Raw genomic sequence first — 24255 nt, forward strand, 5'->3', positions numbered from 1 at the left:
GTGACAGGTATAAGAGGGTCTAGAGGTCTCTGGCCTCTCAAGCTATTGTTTTGCTAATCTGCACTCAGAAATAGAGACGTGTTTTGACATTTCTTAATTCCTTTATAAACATAGAAAGGTAAAGCTGGGTTGCTAATTTAGGTACAAAGATGCTTCAGCGCTCCTGAATTAGTCAATTTTGTATTTCTTCACAATTTTTGAAATAGCTTATTGCAGTTGTTGATGGAAGCAACTTTTAACATTGCAACACTGTTACCAAACAATGAGAGACCCTGGATCTGTCACTCCAAAACACAGCTGGTGATTCTGGCTCTGAACCCCAGGCCCCACTCTTGTTCCCAGCAAGCTGAATCCCTGATCAGATCCCACTCTTGTGTCTTGGCAGGATCCATGCCCAGGGTACAGGGGTCCCACAGTCTCCTTGAGGGCTTCAAAGACGGGGCTGGGTTTGTTTCTCTCCAGCTGAGTGTCTTCTGCACGCCCACCCTCAACTGTGCCACCTCCCTAGGTGTTGCTCAACTGCTCCAGAAAATGCTTTTTGTACCAAGCAGTCTAAGGAAAGAGTCAGACCCAGCCTCTCAGGACAAGTAGATTTCAGGATAACATATTGGCCCCACTGACCAATTGAGAGGGGGTGCGTTCAGGTGGCCTGTGGTGTACCTTCTTCACTTAGTATGTCTGGAAGCTGAGTCCACACCAGCACATACAGAGTGGCCTGTGCTTTCAGAGGTCTCCTGTGTGTCCCATTGCATGCATGGGCCACACTCTATGTGACCCCCGGAGATGGATGTTTAGTGTGCTTCCAATCAGTCAATGACATGTGGCACTGCCCTGGAGATCCCTGTGTGTGAGCCACTGTGCGTGATGCGAATGCATTTACAGGAGGTATTCTCCCAAGCAGAAGTCTAGCTTTAGAATTTAAAAACAGCTTCCTGAAAAAAGTTAGCATATGTAATGAGGAGAAAGTAAGACAGTTATGAAAATGAGTTTCCCATCACCCACCTCATACTGCCACAAAACAAAACAAGTGATGGGACATCCTTCTTACTGGCAAATGGGGGGACAGGGAGACAGCCACTGGGCGCACTATATCTGAGATCTCTGCATCTGTTTCCTGGGAGCTGTGCTGTGGTCTCAGCAGGGCTGGGTGGGACCCCACTGGAGCCTGGCTCAGACTCTGGGCAGCCTCTGTTAACCCTGCCAGCTGTCCCAGGCTGCTGCCGCAGGTGAAGGCGGGTGGGTCCTCCTCAGAAAGCTGGCTGGCTGCTGCGCAGAGGTGGGGGGACCCACCTGCCCTAACTGGCTCCCAGGCACTTCAGACACTATCTGCTAAAGGAAAGGTCAGTCTTACAGTCAAGGTGATCACGAATATTCACTTAGGACCTCTGCTCTGTCCCACCCTCTGGGAGGCACTGAGAACAGGAGGACAGAACTCAGAGGCCACGACTCCCCAGAGGCCCTCAGACTAGTAGAGAGAAGGAACATCCCAAGAACCACGTAGCTCCAGGGCAGACCTGAGAGGTAGAGTTTCTCTGTCACGCGGCCAGGCCCTGCCCAGGCTCCGTGCCTTCTCCCCGCCCTGCCCCTGTCCCCTCCCCCCAGGGTTCTTCGGCCTCAAGGAACTGGTGGGGGGTGGGGGTGCAGGGTAAGGAGGAGGAAGGGCAGGGAGCCCCTGTTGGGCCACAGGAAGGGGTAAATCCTGTGAGGTCACGGTGCCCTGGATAAAAGGGTGCAGAGGAGAGTGGCAGAGCATTCGTTCACCAGTCTCCTGAGGACTCCAGACATGAAGCTCCTCTTTTCCGCCCTGCTGTCTCTCGGGACTCTTGGTGAGTGCCGGTGCTTGGGGGCGCGCCCCCTCTGGTGGGCGTCCGGGTCTCTGCGCCCTGCCTGTGGGCGCCCGATGCCCGCGCAGGCTGCCCGCACCAGCTCCTACTTCCCCCTCCAGCCGGGAAGTCTGGCCGCGGGGGGCAGCCCACACACCCGCCTGGGGAAGGGCGGGAGCGGGGCTCCCCTGAGCCGGCTGGGGCGAGCCTAAAGCCGCCCAGAGCAGAGCTTCCCAAAGGGCTTTCCGGGACCCTGCCCCGTTTTGTCCTACCAGAACCTTGGGTATTCATAGTACTGTCAAACGCTATTTGAGGGGAGGAAACTCTGTGACTCAGAGAGGGTGAGTGACTTGCTCAGGAAACACAGGAGACTGGAGTTCAGAACCCAGCTCCTGCAAGGACTCTAGCTTGGGCAAGGCAGAGCCTTTCTGAGCCTTAGTTTCCTCATTTAAAAAGTGGTCGAACCATCTTCCCACACAGGTGGAGGAGGAGGCAGGGTGCCACCTGCTCAGTGGTAGGCAACGAGCGCACACACGTCCACTGCAGAGAGGCAGGTCTAGTGGCACAGATCCTCCTGACGCGACCCCTCTGTCAGACGGTGTGAGAGGGAAATGAATGATCTCTGGCTTTAAATGCGCCCAAACTACAAGGAGCTAAGTAGAGGGGACTAAACAATTGTTTATCTGGAGCCAAGCAGCTGAAATAATTTCTGGCGTGTTCAGAGGGCTCATGCCAGTGATGGACATTAGTGATGTGAACGCCCGAGGGCAGTTCTGGCTGCAATGAAGGGAGGCTCGGAGGCCGCAGCAGAAAGGGCTGATAGCACCAACCCTAGGCTCTGTGAGGGGGTCAGAGGGAAAGGCTAGAAGCATGTGCACCCCCCACGCCCCGCCTGCCGCCTCCTCCTGTCTTAGGGCTGGTCCTCCGGGCTCGTCAGTCCCTGGGTGCAGGGCTGCAGTGAGCGCATGCCCTCAGACCCAGGGGGAGCAATACCACCCCTGCCTTCTGGTTCCTTCTCCAAATTCCTTCCCTTGGGTGCTGGTCATCCCTCTCTTCTCTAATGCAGGATTGTGCCTGGCCAGGACCAACTGCTCAGGACCAGCTTCCCTTCTGCTCCCTGATAGTTGACCTGCTGGGTTCACAATACAGGGTTGGGGTCACCTAGGTTGGGGTGCAGATATGTAGCAAGCCTTGCTTTGCTGGAAGTGCTCACGGGCTGCGGTCCAGGATTCTGGATGATTTGCACCAGTGGGTTCCGTTTTCATGAGACTCTTTGGCTGTCTTGGTCCCCACAGAAGTCAGCAGTTTAAACCCTGCAGGCAATGGGATGGGGGCAAGTATTCTCAAGTGTCACTCAGACCCCACTCTACTGTGAGGAAGGAGTGGCAGCTGTCCTTAGGGGATTCCTGCCCAGCTCCCCATAGGCATCCAGGCAGGCAGAGGTGGGGCGGTGGGGTGGGGAGGAGAGTGTGCGTGTGTGTGTGTGTGTGTGTGTGTGTGTGTGTGTGAAGACAGCTCCACCCAGCCCCTGTGCTTGAAACCAGGGCACTGCATGCCTGCACAGAAGGAATCTGAGGACAGGTACTTTCAGGAAGAGTCCATACAGACCCAGGGGGGCAGCATCTGAGTGACTGCCATTGTTAAAGTGCTGGCTGGGGGTGTAGGCAGGGCCAAACCCAGTGCTTCAGGGAGCACTTGATCCTGAGGGGCTGGTGAGGGCTGTGGAAGGGCATGGAGGACTGGTGTGTTCTGCGCCTGGCCTCTGGTGCTTGGGGGCTGGCACTGTGGATCTCAGAAAGCCCCTCAGGGGCTCCTGGGCTCCACCCTTCCAAGGGGAGGAAATGAGCTCTGCCCGGTTCCCCATTCCTGTCACTGTTCATGCTCTCCCCTCACGTGAAGTACACTCTCCTGTTCTATTTTGCTCTCTCCCTTCACCTGCAGGTCCCTTCCACTACCAAGATAATTACTGTCACCAGCTCCCTGTTGCTGCCCCTTCTTAGTTTTCTGTGCTTTTCTCCTCGGTTCCAAGGTTTCAGTCCATGCTGTTCCCTACCCAAGGCAGGGCTCTGATCCCTGCTGTCACCCATGAGTCACTGCTTCACTCTGTCTGGAATAAAAGCTTCTTGGATGAGCACCAGGGGCTTTCATGATCTAACCCCAGACCCTTCACCAGCCCCATCTCCACGGCAGCCCTTCTCTAACCTAGCCAGCCTAAAGCTAGCCTTGTGGTAAGAGTGGGGGTTTTGTGTCTGATTGCCTAGGTCCCTATCCTAGGCACAATATTTATTAGCTGTGGGACCTTAGGCAAGCCATATAACTAGTAGAAATCACACTTCCCTCAACTAGAAAATGAGGATATTGGCAGAACTCACAATAAAAAGGGGCTGAGGGTCAATGGAGAGAGAGCATGTGAAGTGCCCTGGCATAGAATGTGCCTGCAACGTTAGCCATGCACAGCGTCTGTTCTTTCCCCCTCCTGGAATGTCACCTCCCCTAATTACTGACCGAGATCATGGGGACCTCACTCCTGGTTTGATATTTGCTCTCTTCTAGAGGATTCATCATGCTTAGCTTCCTTTTCTTTGTTTTTCTGCCTCTCCAGATGAGAGGTGACATCTGGTTCTTCTGCTGACATGTTCCTCTGCATGACCCACAATGCTGTGTATACAGAGGGCATCTTGTAAATGCCACTGTGTCACAGATGGCTGAATCTGATTGGTTTAATTCCACTGCAGGACAGTTTTATGAGAGCTTCTGAGGATAGATTACATTTACTAGGATTTCTCTGGAATGATGGCTGGTGGAGGAATGTGTGGCAGCGTGCCCCTGTAAACCCCTGCTGACTCAGCCTGGGAGCCCATACCCTCCCAGTGCACCCTAAATACCTTGGTGGGTCTGACTGCGCAGAGGATGGTTCATGAATAGGAGGTGGCAGAGGGCTGAGTATTCTACCCCAAAGCACATCCAAAGGTGAAGGGGGCTTTTGCAACCAAGTGCTTTTTGTTTTTTATAACAGCTTTACTGAAGTATATTTCACATATTATACATTTCACCAATTTCAAGTGTACAATTCAATTATTTTTAGTAATTTTACCAATTGGTGCATTGTCAATTTTAGTACATTTTCACCCTCTCAATAAGATTTATTTATATAATTTTAGAATCTGCCTGTCAATTTCTGCAAAAGAAAAAAAAAAGGCCTGCTGGAATTTTGATAGGAATTGCGTTGATTCTCTATATCAATTTAAAGAGAATTACTATCTTAATAATATTGAGTCTTATAAAACATGAACATAAATTTACATTTATTTAGATCTTCTTTAATTTCACTTAGTAAAATTTTGTAATTTTCAGTGTACAAATCTTGCAGTTTTTGTTAAATATTGCTAAGTATTTAAATATTTTTGATGTTATTGTAAATAGAATTATATTCTTAATTTCATTTTTCAGATCACCCAATGCTTGTATCTGAAAATATAATTGCTTTTTATATATTGATCTTGTATCCTGTGACTTCATTATTAGAACTAATGTTCTAATAGTTCTTACATTTGCCTTATAGTTCTAATAGCATCTTGTGGACTCCTTAGGATTTTCTACATCAAGGATCAGGTCATCTGCAAATAAAGATAGTTTTATTTCTTCCCTTTCAGTCTGGATGGCTTTTATTTTTCTTGCCTTATTGCTGTGGCTAGGACTTCCAGTACTATGTTGAATAGAAGAAGTGAGAGTGGATACCCTTGAATTATTCCTGATCTTAGGGTGAAAGCATTAAGTTTTTCACTATTTTAATATGATGTTCATTGTAAGTTTTTCATAGATGCCCTTTATCAGGCAACCATGTGGTTTTTAAGAGCTATGAGCAACTGTGGTACAGTCGTCTTCCTAATTGCATAGATTCCAACAACAAAGGCAAGCTTGTCAGGAAAACCAGTTTTTCCAATGCAGAAGTGAATGGAGGTAACTCAGGAACACTGACCCACTTGGTGTACAACTTACCACAGCTACTGATAAGGAGTCAGCTTACTTCCTTAATTCCTTTGGCATCTTCTGGGGAGATGCTTTTAGACACAAGAGTCTAGAGGGACCTGGGTTTTAGGCTGGGCTTTGTCACTCCTGAGCAGCCAGTCACTCAGCCTCCTTAAGAGTCAGTTTTCACATCAGTAAAACAGTAAAACAGGAGCAATAATCCCCTTCCTGCCTGCCTCCCAGGTTCAGGTGGGACAAAGCAGGTGGAAGAACTCCATAAACTGATACAAGGGATCATCTTCAGTTTTTCTGGGGTAGAAAATATTTCATTCATAGAAAGGAAAAGAATCTAGGGGTTCTGATTTCTCCTCTAATTTATTGAGAATCACAGGTCTCTGGCAAGCACAAAGTGCTCCTTAGGCCAGCAGGACACCTCCACTTGAGGACAGTGGCCTGACTTATTTACAGAATGGAGGGGGGAGGGGAGGCATGGAGAGATGGAGGAATTGGAAAACTGACAGAGGATAAGGTTGTCTCTCCCATGGGCAGTGCTTGAGCCTTACTCTTTGACCTCTTTCTCCCAGGACTATGTCTAGCTGCCCCTAGGAGAAGCGTTCGTTGGTGTACCATATCACAACCAGAGGCATCAAAATGCTCCAAATTCCAACAGAGTATGAAAAAAGTGCATGGCCCCTCTGTCTCTTGTGTTAAGAAAACCTCCTACATTGAATGTATCCAGGCTATTGCGGTAAGTCAGCACCATATGTTGGGTGAGATCAGATTAAATGGAAGGGAAAAGAATGGAGTAAAATACACAATGTGCTTTCCCCTAATACCTCTGCTTTTCTTTCTGGGCAGAGGAAAGTTGGCTCCTGTACAGCGGGAGCTGACCTCTCTCAAGGGACACAACACTATTTTGAAAGCAGAAATTAACATTCTAAAGTGGGGAGAGCATGTGAAAAAAACTGGGATCCCAACCTAAATTGACAATATTTGGCAAAAATGACACAGATGAAGTCATACTGGATAAATACGTAACACTGGAAAAAGTCAAGGTTGCTCTGAAAGGCAAACCTCTAAACCCTGAGAGAAATAAGCTTAGCTGGGCAGAGTCACCATGTCACATTGGTAGGGGAGGGCCTGCCCAGACACTGAGCATTGGACAGACATTTGTCCAGGACGTTTTCAGAGAAAGAAAGAAAGGGAATCATGAAATGTGGGGGACTTCAGATTCTTTTTTCTTTTCTTTTGAGATATAAGATCTACTGAAATAATTTTTACTCACGCAGTAAATATGTTCTGTGCTCCTGCTGTGTGCCACAGTTGTGTGTCCTAGCATGGCGTGGGGGGTTTATGTTTCCAACAATATCTTTGGTTCTTGGAATAGCACTTCAGGAAAAGAAACTAGTTTGAGCATATTTTAAGCTATTATGTTACAACAGTGGCCTGTGGACAAATGATGTCAACATTCTTTGCTGGTTTTAAGTGAAGATTCCTAGACCCTATTTTGACCTATTCAACCAGAACACCTGTGATGAGGTCACAAAAATCTGCCTTTTTAGTAAGAGCCCCATGTGAAATCAATTCTACATGCCATACAGCAAAATAAAGTCAAGATAGATTAAATGGTTAAAAATAAAACATGTATTATTGAAAAATGAGGTGACAGCTTAATAAGGAGAATTGTAGAGGAAAGAGAAATATCATAGCTTTCAAGCAATTAATTAAATTGTGAAGTAAACTGATTTTAAAATACAAAAAATTTACTTCAAATTAAAGAAATAATTTATAAAGTATCAGCATGAATCTTCACCAGGTGTGACAAGTGATTACTATTTATACTCTATAAATAATTAATTCAAATTAGTAAGAAATGTAGGATCATATGAGAAAAATGATATGAACAGGGTGTTAGTAAGAGGAAATTCACAACTAATAAAAACACTAAAGAAACATTTCCCTTAATAGAGAAATACAAATCTAAGCAATTTGTTAGCACTTGCATTTTTAAAATAGTAGCACTTAATAAAGTGCTATCTTTAGCAACAAAAGCCTGTCTTGCTGGTGATTGTATAGCATAACTTATCTTCACAGTCCATTCTACATGACATTATGAATCTTCTGGAAAGCAGAATGGCAACAGCAGCCAGGACCATCATGAAGCCAGAACACGCTCATTGTCTGGGTGATTTGACCCTCAAAGGTCTATCCTAAGGCAATAGGTAGGTCATCAGAAGGAAAAAAGCTATGAGGACAAAGCTGTCCCTGAAAACACAGTAAAAAAGAAAAATGTGGAACATTTGGGGGAATTATTTAATAAATTATGGAACAACATTATAATAAAATATTATGAAGTCAATAAAATCAATAAAGGCCCTACAGAAGTAAGAGAATGCATGCAGTTTTAGATGAACAAAACAGTCCACAAAATATTATCTACCAAATTTAAAATAAAAGAAATATGTAGGCGTATGAGAAGTAACATGCTGAAGAGGATGACCATGGTTTATTATGATAATTTTAAGATACTGTAGTAGTTATGTTTGCTATTTAATAAAAAAGAAATTTAAAGAAATATGGAGCAAAAACAGGAGAGAAACATTTAGAACAAGCAACTTCAAATAGAAATAACAGTGAAGCACAGGGTCAGTGGAGCGATATAGGCAGGTAGGCAAAAAAAGAGGCAATGAGCCAACCTCAGGAGTTAGAGCAGTTGGGCTGGTGCCCATTGCCCCAAAAAAGGGACCCTCGGCTCATGCAACCTCTCGCAGGACATGAGTGGACATGATTGAAAGCAGACTCTTTGGAAGATCCTGCCAGTCATGGAGCCTTCTGGCATCCAGAAATCCACTTGCCTGGATTAGGGCTGGTTTTCTCCTGAAGCCAATCTGGCCTCTTCGCTTTCAGGCAAACAAGGCAGATGCTGTGACCCTTGATGGTGGTTGGGTGTTTGAAGCAGGCCTGGCCCCCTACAACCTTCGACCTGTGGTGGCAGAGGTCTACGGGACTGAAGCAGGTGAGTTCTCCCTGGAGACCCAGACGCTGGGGTGGTCCTGCCCTTGGCCGTGGGCTCTGTGGAGGGAGAATGGATGAGAAGCAGAGGTGGGGGCTCAGACAGCACCACACTTGCAGGGAATGGAGTCCTTGGGCTCTTTGGGTCAGATACTGACGTGCTGGGGAGGACACGTGTGTGCTCTCTGGGGAAAGAGAACAGGCTCTGGGCCGTTCTGCCCTGGATGACTCTGCAGGATACAGCTCCCCTTCCCACCAGGAGCTTGGGCAGGCTGGGCTGTTTTTCTCCCTCTTGTTCAGGCTAAGAACTTTAAATTCTCTCTGCTCCTTTACAGAGCCACAAAGCCACTATTATGCCGTGGCCATAGCGAAGAAAAGCACCAAGTTTCAGCTGAACCAACTGCAAGGCGTGAAGTCCTGCCACACTGGCCTCGGCAGGTCCGCCGGGTGGAACGTCCCTATTGGGATACTTCGTCCATTCTTGAACTGGACAGGGCCACCTGAGCCCCTTGAGAATGGTAAGATGGCTGGGGGATGGTGGGTGACCTCTGGCAGGAGTCTCTACTCCAGTTTCATACACAGCCCACCTGGGGATCCCCTAGGTGAATGTGCGTGATGAATCCAAGGTGGGGGTGAGGTTAACTGGCTGGAAACATGCCCTGGGGCTGCTGCATCAGCAGCCCTTGGGAGGCACAGCTGGGTCTGCTCCCAGCCAAGGTGTGCCTCTCTAAGCTCCTGACCTGCACAAAGGCTGCCTTGCCGGGGTGGAGGACATGGCTCTCTGCTCATGGCGAGTGTGCACTGGGAGGTGTAGCTGGACATGGCTGGGTGGGCTCACACTGTGCTTCGTTTCTCTGTGTTCAACAGCTGTGGCCAAATTCTTCTCTGCCAGCTGTGTTCCCTGCGCTGATGGAAACCAGTTCCCCAGCCTGTGTGAGCTGTGTAAGGGCACAGGAGCAAGTAAATGTGCCTGCTCCTCCCAGGAACCTTACTTTGGCTATTCAGGTGCCTTCAAGTGAGTGAGACTGTCTTCATCTCCCCAGTAGCCTGAGTGTCACTGTCCTCAGACCAGGAGGCCTTTTCTCTGGCCCCCCAGTAGAACTCAGTCTGCTAGTAGGGACCATAGAGGAGGTTCTGTTCTCTTGCTGCTGTGCAGACAGAGGAACTGAGTCCAAGAGTTGCCTGGCATGATCCCTCCAAGGCCCGGGGCCCCACACGTGTCCCTATACCTCTGTACCAGCCTGATGAGCAGTCACCTTAACAGTGGCCTATTCTGTCTCCCAGAGAACCCAGAATTTGGTTTTGTCCCTGTGTTGTCCTCTTGTTGACTTCCGCCCTCCTCCTGACCACAGAGGGTCTGAAGGAGGCTTGTCATGAGATGGCCATTCCCAGGCTCTAGGCTGGCAGGGCAGCCAGAGTGTCCAGGCTGGTGGTCTGCCCACTGGGCCTCTCCATGTGCAGGGATACAGTGAGAGCTTCCTGACCTGCCTCTGCACTTGACGCCCCCAAGCTGAGGCTGGCACCACTCCTCTGCCGCCATCTGGGCCCAGGCATTCTGCAGAGGTGGGCTCACCACCTGTCTACCAGCCAGGGCACTTTGCCTACTGAGTCCTGAGAGAGAAAAACCCACATGGCCAAGGATATTAAGCCTTTATGCTCTGGTGTAGAGGCTTCAAAACTCTCTTTTACAAAGAAAAACATAGTTTTGCCCTTTCAGCTCTTAAAGCGGAAGGCTGGGGGTGTCTGGCCAGCCCCGGAGCCCTTGCTCTTCGGCATCTACCTGGAGGAGGCCCTGCCACCTTCCGAGTGGAGGTGCCACAAAGCCTCAGAGCCCTGTGCAGACAGCCGCCCACAGGAGACACACCACGGGGCCCTGTTCCACCGGACACCAGGAGGAAGCCGGGAGGGCCGTTCTGTCCTGACCTTTCCTATTGCACAGGTGCCTGGAAGAGGGCGCTGGAGACGTGGCTTTTGTCAGGAACAGCACAGTGTTTGGTAAGAGGGGGGAGAAGAGCCATGGACTCTGCTTCCTTTTATTTTATCATAATTCCGAGTATTGAGCTTATTGGGTTCCTCACTTCTTGGTACAATATTACGAGCTTGTCTAAAAGGCACAGCTCTTATTTTAGATTATTTCATAGTTTAAATGGTCAGTTTTCTTTAAACCTCCCATGACCACTGCCTTTCTCTTCTCCTTAATAGGTGCCCATGCCAAGGCACTTGACGCTTGTCCTCCCAGATGTATGAGGTCTTGCAAAATGTATAGTGTGCTGGTTTGTGCTTCTGGGTTCCTTGTCATTGGAAACTGCTGTTGACAAGGTTTTCCACTCAGCACCTGTTTTTTAGACATTTCTCTGTGGTGGTGTATTTCTAGTTCACTGGTTCTATCTAACTAGTTCACTAGTTCTAGCTGAGGGATGCCCCACAGAATGTGCCCACCAGATTTGATTTATCTGTCACCCTAGTGATGGACTAGGTCACCCTGTTCTTCCCTCTACCCACACGGCCCTTATGTGTGTCCTCTTGCTGTCCCTGAGGGACCACACATTGGAACACAGCGTATGCTTGGCTGAGCACATTCTACCCGGGGTCACTAGAGTCGCCACATGCAAGGCCACTAGAGACAGGGCCACTAACTGCATTCCACTCAGGATGACCAGAGATGGGCCTACCACACTCGCCCAGAACTATCAGGTTGTTCTTGGGAATTACACTCCCAGCACTCTGCAGTGTTCTCATTTCCCCACAACTTCAATCGGGGGTATTTTTGACTTTGATATTTTTTGTTCAAATAATGGCTGTAAAACAATAGATATCTCACTGCTGGTTTAATTTGCATTTTTCTGACATCTAGTGAGTTTGATCCTCTCAATATATTTGCTAGTAATTTGGGCTTTCCTTTCTTATTTTATAATCTATGACTATTTCTTAACTGAATTTCATGCCTCTTTCTTCATGACTTTGATCCAAAGATAAGAGTTTCTTCTATCTTAATGTCAAGGCATGGTTAGCTCTAAACTTTAGGAAGATCTTCTCTCAGTTAAAAAATCTGTCAATAGCATCCTTTGTTGAATAGAAGCCCAAACAAGATATTGATAGCGTCAGATTCATCAGTTTTGCCCTATTGGTTTGTGTTGTTGGAGTCTTTTACTTTTTATTTATTTGTTTTTAAATTGTTTTATTAAATTATTGATATACTCTTATGAAAGTTTCACATGAAAAAACAATGTGGTTACTATATTTGCCCATATTATCAAGTCCCCACCCATACTCCAATGCAGTCACTGTCCATCAGTGTAGCAAGATGCCACACATCCAGTTTGCCTTCTCTGTGCTACACTGTCTTCCCCGTGACCCCCCACACCATGTGTACTAAACATAATACCCCTCAATCTGCTTCTCTCTCCCTCCCGACCCGCCCTCCCACACCCCTCCTCTTTGGTAACCACTAGTCCCTTCTTGGAGTCTGTAAGTCTGCTGATATTTTGTTCCTTCAGTTTTGCTTCATTGTTACACTCCACAAATGAGGGAAATCATTTGGCACTTGTCTTTCTCCGCCTGGCTTATTACATTGAGCATAATATCCTCCAGCTCCATCCATGTTGTTGCAAATGGTAGGATTTGTTTCTTTCTTATGGCTGAATAGTATTCATTGTGTACATGTATCACATCTCCTTTATTCATTCATCTCCTGATGGACACTTAGGTTCCTTCCATATCTTGGCTATTGTAAATAGTGCTGTGATAAACATAGGGGTGCATATGTCTTTTTGATTCTGAGAACTTGTATTCTTTGGGTAAATTCCAAGGAGTGGGTTTCCCAGGTCAAATGGTATTTCTATTTTTAGTTTTTTGAGGAACCTCCATACTGCTTTCCACAATGGTTGAACTAGCTTACATTCCCACCAGCAGTGTAGGAGGGTTCCCCTTTCTCTGCATCCTCGTCAGCATTTGTTGTTCTTAGTCTTTTCAATGCTGGCCATCCTTACTGGTGTGATGTGATATCTCATTGTGGTTTTGATTTGCATTTCCCTGATGATTAGTGATGTGAAGCATCTTTTCATGTGTCTGTTGGCCATCTGAATTTCTTCTTTGGAGAAGTGTTTGTTCATATACTCCACCCATTTTTTAATCGGGTTATTTGCTTTTTGGATGTTGAGGCATGTGAGTTCTTTATATGTTTTGGATATGTTAACCCCTTGTCAGATATGTCATTTACAAATATATTCTCCCATACTGTAGCATGCCTTTTTGTTCTGTTGATGGTGTCCTTTGCCATACAGAAACTGTTTAGTTTGATGTAGTCCCATGAGTTCATTTTTGCTTTTGTTTCCCTTGCTCCAGGAAATGTGTTCAGGAAGAAGTTGTTCATGCTTACTTACATTCAGGAGAATTTTGCCTATGTTGTCTTCTAAGAGTTTTACGGTTTCATGACTTACATTCAGGTCTTTGGTCCATTTTGAGTTTACTTTTGTGTATGGGGTTAGACAATAATCCAGTTTCATTCTCTTGCATGTAGCTGTCCAGTTTTGCCAACATCAGCTGTTGAAGAGGCTGTCACTTCCCCATTGTATGTCTATGGCTCCTTTATCATATATTAATTGGCCATATATGCTTGGGTTTATATCTGGACTCTTTTCTGTTCCATTGGTCTATGGGTCTGTTCTTGTGCCAGAACCAAACTGTCTTGATTACTGTGGCTTTGTAGTAGAGCTTGAAGTTGGGGAGTATACTACCCCCAGCTTTATTCTTCATTCTCATGATTGCTTTGGCTATTCGGGGTCTTTTGTGGTTCCATATGAATTTTACAACTCTTCTCTCTAGTTCATTGAAGAATGCTGTTGGTATTTTGATAGGAATTGCATTGAATCTGTAAATTGCTTTAGGCAGAATGGCCATTTTGACAATATTAATTATTCCTGTCCATGAGCACGGGATGTGTTTCCATGTATTGGTATCATCTTTGATTTCTCTCATTAGTGTCTTGTAGTTTTCAGAGCATAGGTCTTTTACTTCCTTGACTAGGTTTATTCCTAGGTATTTTATTCTTTTTGATGATTCTGTGAATGGAATTTTTTCCTGATTTATCTTTCTTCTAGTTCCTTGTTAGTATATAGGAATGCCACAGATTTCTGCATATTAATTTTGTATCCTGCAACTTTGCTGAATTCAGATATTAGATCTAGTAGTTTTGGAGTGGATTCTTTAGAGTTTTTATGTACAATATCATGTCATCTGCAAACAGGGACAGTTTGACTTCTTCCTTGCCAATCTGGATGCCTTTTATTTCTTTGTGTTTTCTGATTGCTGTGGCTCGGACCTCCAGTACTATGTTGAATAGAAGTGGGGAGAGTGGGCATCCTTGTCTTGTTCTTGATCTTAAAGGAAAAGTTTTAAGCTTCTTGCTGTTAAGTATGATGTTGGCTGTGGGCCTTTATTATGTTGAGGTACTTGCCCTCTATACTCATATTGCTGAGAGTTTTTATCATGAATGTATGTTGAATTTTGTCAAATGGTTTTACAGCATCTGTGGAGATGATCATGTGGTTTTTATCCTTCTTTTTGTTGATGTGGTGGATGACGTTGATGTATTTTCGAATGTTGTACCATCCTTGCATCCCTGGAATAAATCCTACTTGATCATGATGGATGATCTTTTTGATGTATTTTTGAATTCGGTTTGCTAATATTTTGTTGAGTATTTTTACATCTATGCTCATCAGGGATATTGGTCTGTAATTTTCTTTTTTTGTGTTGTCTTTGCCTGGTTTTGGTATTACAGTGATGCTGGCCTCGTAGAATGAGTTTGGAAGGATTCCCTCTTCTTCTAATTTTTGGAAAACTTGAAGGAGGATGGGTATTAGGTCTTTACTAAATGATAAAATTAAGCGATGAAGCCATCTGGTCCAGGGGTTTTGTTCTTAGGTAGTTTTTTGGTTACCAGTTCAATTTCTGTGCTGGTAATTGGTCTGTTCAGATTTTCTATTTCTTTCTGGGTAAGCCTTGGAAAGTTATATTTTTCTAGAAAGTTGTCCATTTCTTCTAGGTTATTCAGTTTGTTAGCATATAATTTTTCATAGTATTCTCTAATAATTCTTTGTATTTCTGTGGTGTCCATAGTGATTTTTCCTTTCTCATTTCTGATTCTGTTTATGTGTGTACACTCTCTTTTTTTCTTGATAAGTCTGGCTAGGGGTTTATTTATTTGGTTTATTTTCTCGAAGAACCCACTCTTGCTTTCATTGATTATTTCTATTATTTTATTCTTCTTGATTTTTTAAATTTCTGCTCTAAGGTTTATTAAGTCCCCCCTTCTACTGACTTTGGGACTCATTTGTTCTTCCTTTTCTAGTTTTGTTAATTGTGAGTTTAGACTGTTCATATGGGATTGTTCTTCTTTCCTGAGGTAGGCCTGTATTGCAATATACTTTCCTCTTAGCACGGCCTTCACTACATCCCACAGATTTTGTGGTGTTGAATTATTGTTGTCATTTGTCTCCATATATTACTTGGTCTCTGTTTTTATTTGGTCATTGATCCATTGGTTATTTAGGAGCATGTTGTGAAGTCTCCATGTGCTTGTGGGATTTTTCATTTTCTTTGTGTAATGTATTTCCAGGTTCATACCTTTGTGGTCTGAGAAACTGATTGGTACAATTTCAATCTTTTTGAATTTACTGAGGCTCTTTTTTGGCCTAGTATATGATCTATTCTTGAAAATGTTCCATGTGCACTTGAGAAAAATGTATATTCTGCTGCTTTCAGGTATAGAGTTCTGTAGATGTCTGTTTGATCCTTCTGTTCTAATGTGTTCTTCAGTGCCTCTGTCTCCTTACTATTTTCTGTCTGGTTGATCTGTCATTTGGAGTGAGTGGAGTTTTGAAGTCTCCTAGAATGAATGTATTGCATTCTATTTCCCCTTTTAATTCTGTTAGTATTTATTTCACATATGTAGGTGCACCTGTGTTGGGCGCATTGATATTTTTAATGGTTATATCTTCTTGTTGGTTTGATCCCTTTATCATTATGCAATGTCCTTCTTTGTTTCTTGTGACTTTCTTTGTTTTGAAGTCTATTTTGTCTGTTACAAGTACTGCAACTCCTGCTTTTTTCTCCCTATTAGTTGCATGAAATATCTTTTTCCATCCCTTCACTTTTAGTCTCTGTATGTTTTTGCATTTAAAGAGAGTCTCTTGTAGGCAGCATATAGATGGGTCTTCTTTTTTTATCCATTCAGTGACTCTATGTCTTTTGATTGGTGCATTCAGCTCATTTACATTTAGGGTGATTATCGATAGGTATGTACTTATAGCCATGGCAGACTTTAGATTTGTGGTTACCAAAGGTTCAAGGTTAACTTCCTTACTATCTAGAGTCTAATTTAACTCACTTAATATGCTATTACAAACACAATCTAAAGGTTCTTTTTTTCTCCTCCTTTTTCTTCTTCCTCCATTCTTTATATATTAGGTATCATATTCTGTACTTTTTCTATCCCTTGACTGACTTTGGGGGTAGTTGATTTAATTTTGCATTTGCTTAGTAATTAACTGTTCTACTTTCTTGACTGTGCTTTTTTTTTAACCTCTGGTGACAGCTATTCAACCTTAGGAACACTTCCATCTATAGCAGTCCCTCCAAAATACACTGTATAGACATTTTGTGGGAGGTAAATTCTCTCAGGTTTTGCTTATCTGGAAATTGTTTAATCCCTCCTTCAAATTTAAATGATAATCTTGCCAGATAAAATATTCTTGGTTCAAGGCCCTTCTGCTTCATGGCATTAAATACATCATGCCACTCCCTTCTGGCCTGTAAGGTTTCTGCTGAGAAGTCTGATGATAGCCTGATGGGCTTTCCTTTGTATGTGATCTTATTTCTCTCTCTGGCTGCTTTAACAGTCTGTTCTTATCCTTGATCTTTGCCATTTTAATTATTATATGTCTTGGTGTTGTCTTCCTTGGATCCCTCATGTTGGTAGATCTGTGCACCTCCATGGCCTGAGAGACTATCTCCTTCCCCGGATTGGGAAAGTTTTCAGCAATTACCTCCTCAAAGAAATTTTTTATCCCTTTCTCTCTCTTCTTCTTCTGGTACCCCCATAATGTGAATATTGCTCCGTTTGGATTGGTCACACAGTTTTCTCAACATTCTTTCATTCTCAGAGATCCTTTTTTCTCTCTGTGCCTCAGCTCCTTTGTATTCCTCTTCTCTAATTTCTATTTCATTTATTGTCTCCTCCACCATATCTAATCTGCTTTTAATACCCTCCATTGTGCTCTTCAATGATTGGATCTCCAACTGGAATTCATTCCTGAGGTCTTGAATATTTTTGTGTACCTCCATGAGCATGTTAATGATTTTCATTTTGAAATCTCTTTCAGGAAGACTCATGAGGTCAATTTCATTTGAATCTTTGTCCGGTGTCGTATTCATAATTTTACTTTGGACCAGGTTCCTTTGGTGTTTCATATTTGTATATGGCGCCCTCTAATGCCTAGAAGCTCTAGTCACTGGAGCAATGTCAGGGTTCACAGGGGAGTGGGATTGGTGCCTGGGGGGAGGAAAGAGCTGTTTCCTGCTCCCCAGCTGCTATGCCTGTCTCCACTGCCAGAACCAGTGGGCCGAGCACACAGGTGTAAGCCTCTATGCTTTGCGTTTGTAGTTGCTGTAGATGGGGCTTCCCTCTGGCTGGCCTAATGCCAGGGTATGTTTTGCCGGTTTGCGAGCCAGGTGGGGCTGGCTGGGAGAAAGGCACAGTAGGCTGCATATCATGGAGGGGGTCTTTGGAGCTGTGTAGCCCACCAGGGAGCTGTAGTGCCTGAAGATTGAGAAAGTTCCCAACCTGCTGGGCAGAGTGTACCTGGACAATTTTGTCTACCTGTCCTTTCTCTTGAGCAGCAAGCTCTGTGCAATCCTTGCCCCTTTAGCAGCCCTCTTGCTGTTAGGAAGTCTCTCAGACTGCCCATCTTTCTTTTGTCCCAGTGCAGCTGGATGTGGATCGCTGCTTTCCATAAGCAGCTGGCATCTCAGTCTCTACAGGGATTCTGCCTGTCTTAGCTTTCCAACCCCCCTAATCATGAGAGTACCATGAACGCACCATGAGGTGTAGGTTTGTGCTCCCAGAGCAGATCTCCAGAGTTAGGTATTCAGCAGTTCCAGGCCTCCACTCCCACCCCGCTCTGTTTCTCTTCCTCCAGCCAGTGAGCTGGGGTGGGGGAAGGACTTGGTTCCCTCCGGGCCATGGCTTTGGTAAGTTACCCTGTTCCATGAGGTTTATTCTTTTCTCCAGGTGCATGCAGTTTGGCGCAGCCCTCTTTCCTGTTGCTCTTTCAGGATTCATTGTATTAATTATATTTTCATATTATACGTGGTTTTAGGAGGAAGCCTCTGTCTCACCTCTCATGATGCCATCTTTAATCCTCTCTTGAATCCTTATCTGGAGTCTTTTAAAGATGCTCTCTTCACCCCCAAATCATAAAGATTTCCTACAATAAGATTTAAAGACCACCCTCCCCAACACACATTTGTTTCCATGTATGCCACCTAGACAATTAGATACGGATTTGGTTCCCCACTTTCCCCCTTTACAGCGAGGCCATTTTCCTCACAATAGCAACTACATACAATTTTATCTTTTCCTGCTGATATGTGGAGTCACTGTTACATTAACTTTGTATAGATCCACGGATCAGTTTCTGAGCTATTTTGTTTCATTGGAGTATTTGTGTTTTTCTGCTTTTATTATCTAGCTTTTAGTGGAACTTACTATCTGGGAGGGAGAGGGGGAGAGAGAAAGAGAGTCTTCTCACAATATACTTAGCTGGTCGTTTTCAAAAATTTTTAACTGAAAGTTTAGAGTTATTTTTTGAATTTATAAAAACATCATTCTTTTATTTTAATTAGAATTGTTTGAATTTAAATTGACCCATGAAAAGACATATTCTTAATGTTAACTTGTCTAGTTACTGATCTTGATAAATCCCTCCCATTTGATCACACCTTTTTATATCCTTTAATAGGACTTAAATTTTTCTCTTTGTTGGTTTTCTGCCTTTCTTTGTGAGGTTAATTATTAGCTATTTAATGGTTAGTTGCTGTTATAGTATTTTGCATTCTATATTTTTTTCTGTTTGGTGACTGATAATGGGGATAACACTGAATTTTTTGTGGTGTTACCCTGCTGAACTCTGCTGTTAGTTTTATTCTTCCTTGGTTTTGTTGGCTTTTCTATGTAGATGATTACATCATCCTTAAATATTCAAGTTTGTCTTTTTCCTTCCAGTGTTTACATCTCTTTTATTTCTTTTGTAAGTTGTGTAATCCAGGCCGGGTGGTATTGTGTTGGCAGTGAGATAGCTGGTATTCTTGTCTTGTTCCTGACTTTGAAGTGAATGTTTATATTTTCTTATTTTAGTATGATTTTGCTGTAGCTATTTTGGTAAACGGTATTTACCAAGTTCAATAATTACCAAGTTCTTTATATTTCTGAAATTAAAAATAAATCACAAATAGATGTTGAACATACACTTTTCTGCACCTATTAAGGTTTGGATGACCTCATGGTTTTTCTCCTTTAATCTATTAATGTCATGGGTTACTTAAACTTTTTTGATGATCAGCCATCATTTTTTAGTGGAATAAATTGGACAGCCTTAATCCTGATCCATTATTTAAAAAAATACTCAGGTTGAGTTAGCATATTACTTAAGATTTTTGTACTTATGTTCATAGGTAAAATAGGCCTGTAATTCATCCTTCCTGTACTTCTTTCTCTGATTTTAAGATCAAGGTTGTACCAATCTCATGAAATGACTTGGGCAAATTACTGTCACTTTATATATTCTGAAGCAACTTCATGTTGCATAGATTAGCAGTTCCAAATTGGGCTGAACTCACTCATAAAAAGTCTTTTCCCTTCTTTTGATATACCCAGTGTTGGGAAGTGGCTCAATTGTATTTCCTACCTTAAAATTATTGTCATTTTAATTCTTTCTAGAGATGTGGGTAAGGCAGCACCCCTGGCTGGCCCCCCTGGGATTGTCTCTACTATGTTACCCTTTTCTGGTCCTGTGGTCATGGAAACAGATGGGGTCTGGTGCAGCCTCGTTGGCTTGCCAGGCAGCAGCTGTAGCAATCCCAAGGCAGCCTGTATGATCCAGTCAGGGGAACACTGGGCTGGCCCCCTGCACTTTGTGGGCACCGACTTTACCTTGCAGGTGTTCTGGAGCAATCCACTGCCTTTTGACTCCTAATTTTGTCAACCACTCCAGCTCAAATTCCATGGGGGAAGGGGAACTACAGCTCATGCTACTGCTTGGAGTAGGCTCACCTGGCCTCCCCTCCCCCTCTCGTCTTCCCCCCAGAGAACCTGCCAAACAAAGCTGACAGGGACCAGTATGAGCTGCTCTGCTTAGACAATACTCGGAAGCCAGTGGATGAATACGACACGTGCAACCTGGCCCGGGTTCCCTCTCATGCTGTTGTGGCCCGAAGTGTGAATGGCAAGGAGGACTTGATCTGGGGGCTTCTCCGCAAGGCACAGGTATCCCACCCACAGTCCCCTCCTGCTCGGATTTGGTAGTGGGGAGGGTCCTTCCTTCCCTAACTTCCTGCTACTCAACAAGTCCTCGATCCTGTCACTGCACAGGAGTTTACAAGTTCAGTGGGCTGCTTGCTGAGGTTGTACTCTGGGCAGTGGAAACATCAAAGCCCTCCCTAGCCCTACCCACTGAGTGTTTCAGGGGCTGGGGCAGAAGTGGGTTGGGGGACGAGGCAGTCTTCTCAGGACTCTAAGCGCTTGGACCCCAGCAACTTTCCGACGAAGCCACTGCTGTGCTGCAGTCACAGGGACGGCCAGCCCTTCTGCAGGAGGGCGCCAGCAAAGGCTTCCGCTCAGAGGCATCCCTGCGCTCCAGAGGCTCTTTCCATCATGGTTTTGATCGCTCGTTTGTTTCTTTCTTCCCTATATACCAGTGGCATCGTAATTCTATTTTCCGTAATTAGGAAAAATTCGGAAAAAACACGTCACCAGGGTTCCAGCTCTTCGGCTCCCCTTCCGGGCAAAAGGACCTGCTGTTCAAAGACTCTGCCCTTGGGTTTCTGAGGATCCCCTCGAAGATAGATTCTGGACTGTACCTGGGCTTCAACTACCTCACCGCCACCGCGGGCCTGAGGGAAAGTGAGTGAGGCCAGGCGGCCCCGAGGGCGGGCTGCGGCGGCGGTGGGCTGGAGGCGAGGCCGCCCTTCTGGGCGGGGCGCCCTGCCCGTCCTGGTCGCCGCCCGTGCCCTGGCTGCCGAGGTCCCCACTGTGGTAGGTTTGACGCAGTGCCCGTGACTTCTGCCAACCAAGTCAGGGCATGGTAACCTGTAGGAGCGTCTCCGAACAGTGTCAGCCCCTGATTCCTGCTGCCGTATGTCCCAGGCTGCCCAACCCTGACAGAAAAAGCAGTTTGTCTCCTATGAAGCAAGAAATATAAACCGGAACCAAGAGAGCCAGGGTTCCTCCCAGGACGAATCCAGAGGCCTGGCACGACACGCCCCGTGCCTGGACTTGGCTGGGGACACCGCAGTAGGCCCCTCTGCCGCGGCTCTGATTCCCCTGGGGGGCTTGGGATGGAGTCTGGGTGAACCGGCAGCCGCAGTGCAGCCAACGGGGCGGGGGGGAGGGGGCTCAGCGTCCCGAAGCCATTTCCCGGGGCTGCTGCCTCTGCGTCCTGGAGCTTTTATCCCGCGGGACGGAGACATTTGGCAGGCCGTTACCCTAAGGGTGGACAGGCAGAATGTGAGCCAGGGAAGTCTCCAGAGGATGGAAATGAGAGCCGGGCGTGGGGGTGGGGGGTCAGCCCGCCTGAAGGAGAGGTCGGGGGCTGGGGGAGGGGCAGATGCCCGCCTCTTACGCTGGGGAAGCGGCTCCGTGTGCGTCCCGGGGTAGCGGGGTCGGAGCCGCGAGGGCGCTCGGCGTGGAGCCCGGGCTCCGGGGCCTGGGGGAGGAAGCGGGACAGCCGGCCCGCCGAGCTCCGGGCCGCTGCCGACCCGCCGTGGTCCTCTGGGCAGCGGCGGAGGAGGTGGCGGCGCGGCGCGCTCGGGTCGTGTGGTGCGCGGTGGGCCCCGAGGAGCGGCGCAAGTGCGATCAGTGGAGCAGCGCGAGCAACGGGAAAGTGACCTGCGCCTCGGCCGCCACCGCGGACGACTGCATCGCCCTGGCGCTGGTAGGCGGCGCGGGGGGCGGGCGCGGGGGTGGGGCTGCTGGGCGGCGTCCCGGAGCTCGGGGGGCTGACCGGCCCCGCACCGCCGCGCGCGCTGCGAGAGGGCGCCCTAGTGTGGGCTTGCTGCTCCTCGGAATGTAGGAGCAACTCACGATTATTGCGGATCATTTGGGAGTTACAGAAAGGTAGCGTGTGAAAAATGAATAAATATTCGATTGTGATCTCACCCAGAGATACACCAGGATTAAAATTTTGATAATTTCTCACTCCAAAGTTTCTCCCTACATCTGTGTTTATGTCCCTAACAACTCTAGATCGTACTAGTATATAGGTTTTGAGTCCTTTTCACTGAGCAGTAATTCATGGCCATTTTCCCACGTGCATACATATTCTTTGAAAATACTTAAAACGATTTTAGGGTAGTGAACGTGGCTCAGTTTGCCATGACCCTATTCTGCTTTGTCCCCTTATTTCGTTGTTATCAATAACCCTGTGATGCACAGCGTTGAATAGAAATCTTCATCCAAATCTCCAGCTATTTTTAATATAGTTGCAAAAAAAATTTTTACTGGGCCAGAGAGGGAAATTTCCAATCTTGATGGACCAGTGTTCCAAGGATGGAATGTGGGCCCATTCATTCTGATGGTGAGCCAATTCTGTTATTTCCGTTCATTTGTTGAACAACTTTTGTGTGGCACTGAGTGTAGGGCTAATGAGCTGAGACCAGGTGAGGCCAGCTCACCTGTCTCTTAAGTGAGGGAGACTGGTGCTGGGGGGGGGGGATGCGGGGAAGGCATCCCCAGAGTGCTTGCCGTAGAGAAGGGATTTTGTTCAAAGTACAGAGGGTTAGTGCAGCCTGCGCCTGGTCTCTCCAAAAGAAACGACAGCATGGAAAGCAGGGGGAGCTGGTAGGGAATTAATAGCGCTCTTGCTGTGTCCTTCGGGTGCTCAGTTCAAACAACCCCTGTCTCCTGCTGCTGCTTCACTGGGACACCAGACATAAAGCCATTCTCTCAGGCATCTGTACAGGCGGGTGGGACAGGAAACAGCCTCACTGTGGTGCTAGCTACTTGCTTTGCTTTTGCAGAAAGGAGAAGCTGATGCCATGAGCTTGGACGGAGGATTAATCTATGTTGCGGGCAAATGTGGTTTGTTGCCTGTCCTGGCAGAGAACCAAAGTAAGTGTGGTTTATTTCCTCTGGCCCATGAAGGAGGGCATAAGGAGGAGTAACCCCACTCGGTAGGTCCAGGTGGAGACTTTAAGATGGACAGATGCATTCAAACAGCACAAACAAACACACATCAGGACAACCAGGGGAAAGAATAAATGAAAGGGCTGTTAGCCACACTACCGGTTGTGTTGAGAATTGACAGTGCACAGATTGGTTTCCTCTTCTTAATTTTAAAAGAGTTCAGTAATGTATAATATACACACAGAAAAGTACAACTAACTATACAGCTCAGTCACACATCACGAACTGGTACATCTCTGTGCATGAGTCTCCAGATCAAGACACAGCAAGTTTCACATCCCCTGTGTCCTCCTGTCAGTGGGGCAGTGACTCCTGGCTTCAGATGGCCCAGAGCAGTGCTGCCTGTTTTTTAACTTAATATAAAAGGAGTTGCACAGCATGTGCTTTTTCATGTTTCTTGTTCGGCTTAAATTTGTGCTTGTCATCCATATAAATGAGCGGTTGTAGGATGGTCAATCTGTATAGTGTTCCATTGTATGGCTCTACCACAACCATTTATCCATTCTACTGTGGATGGGCATTTGGGTAATTTCCAGTTGGTGACTATTGTGAATAGAGTTGCTTATGAACATCTATGTCCATGCCTTTTGGTGGACCTGTGTATGTATTTCTGCTTCACGGGACTGCTGGGACATCTCTTTGGATTTGATTCTGCATTGTTGAGATATAAAAGTTGATGATTTGTCAGTAAATCTGAGTGTTTAATAACATTTGCTTGTCTCTATTCCTTCAGAATCTCAGAAAGGTGACGATTCAGCTTGTGTGGATAGACCAATGGAAGGTGAGTTGGAATCTGTCACTTTCAGGGTCAAGGGTAAGTTCTTGTTACTGGAGGAGGGGGAGGTGTGGGAACTTTAAAAAAAAATTCACAGAAAGAAAATGCAGCCATAGAAGCCATAAGTTCTTTTGAAGATGCAAATAATTCATAGATGTGTAATTATAATTAATGTTTATATACTCACACCTGGCAGAGAGCTTTCAGAGTTCCTC

General features: G+C 45.8%; 1 protein-coding gene across 1 annotated transcript in view; it reads left to right on the top strand.

Annotated features, from left to right (window-relative positions):
- Positions 1-1644: 1644 nt before the first annotated feature.
- LTF (lactotransferrin) overlaps positions 1645-24255 on the top strand; it is a 31529-nt gene continuing 8918 nt past the window's right edge. The window contains exons 1-11 of the mRNA XM_036883321.2: positions 1645-1826; positions 6377-6540; positions 8700-8808; positions 9140-9322; positions 9672-9819; positions 10744-10799; positions 20171-20349; positions 20811-20985; positions 21861-22015; positions 23100-23190; positions 23999-24046. Coding sequence (XP_036739216.2) covers positions 1784-1826; positions 6377-6540; positions 8700-8808; positions 9140-9322; positions 9672-9819; positions 10744-10799; positions 20171-20349; positions 20811-20985; positions 21861-22015; positions 23100-23190; positions 23999-24046 — 1351 coding nt within the window. The 5' untranslated portion in view covers positions 1645-1783. The remainder of the gene's footprint in view (positions 1827-6376; positions 6541-8699; positions 8809-9139; positions 9323-9671; positions 9820-10743; positions 10800-20170; positions 20350-20810; positions 20986-21860; positions 22016-23099; positions 23191-23998; positions 24047-24255) is intronic.

This window comes from Manis pentadactyla, chromosome 1 (genome assembly GCF_030020395.1).
Source record: "Manis pentadactyla isolate mManPen7 chromosome 1, mManPen7.hap1, whole genome shotgun sequence".
Lineage (NCBI taxonomy): Eukaryota > Metazoa > Chordata > Mammalia > Pholidota > Manidae > Manis > Manis pentadactyla.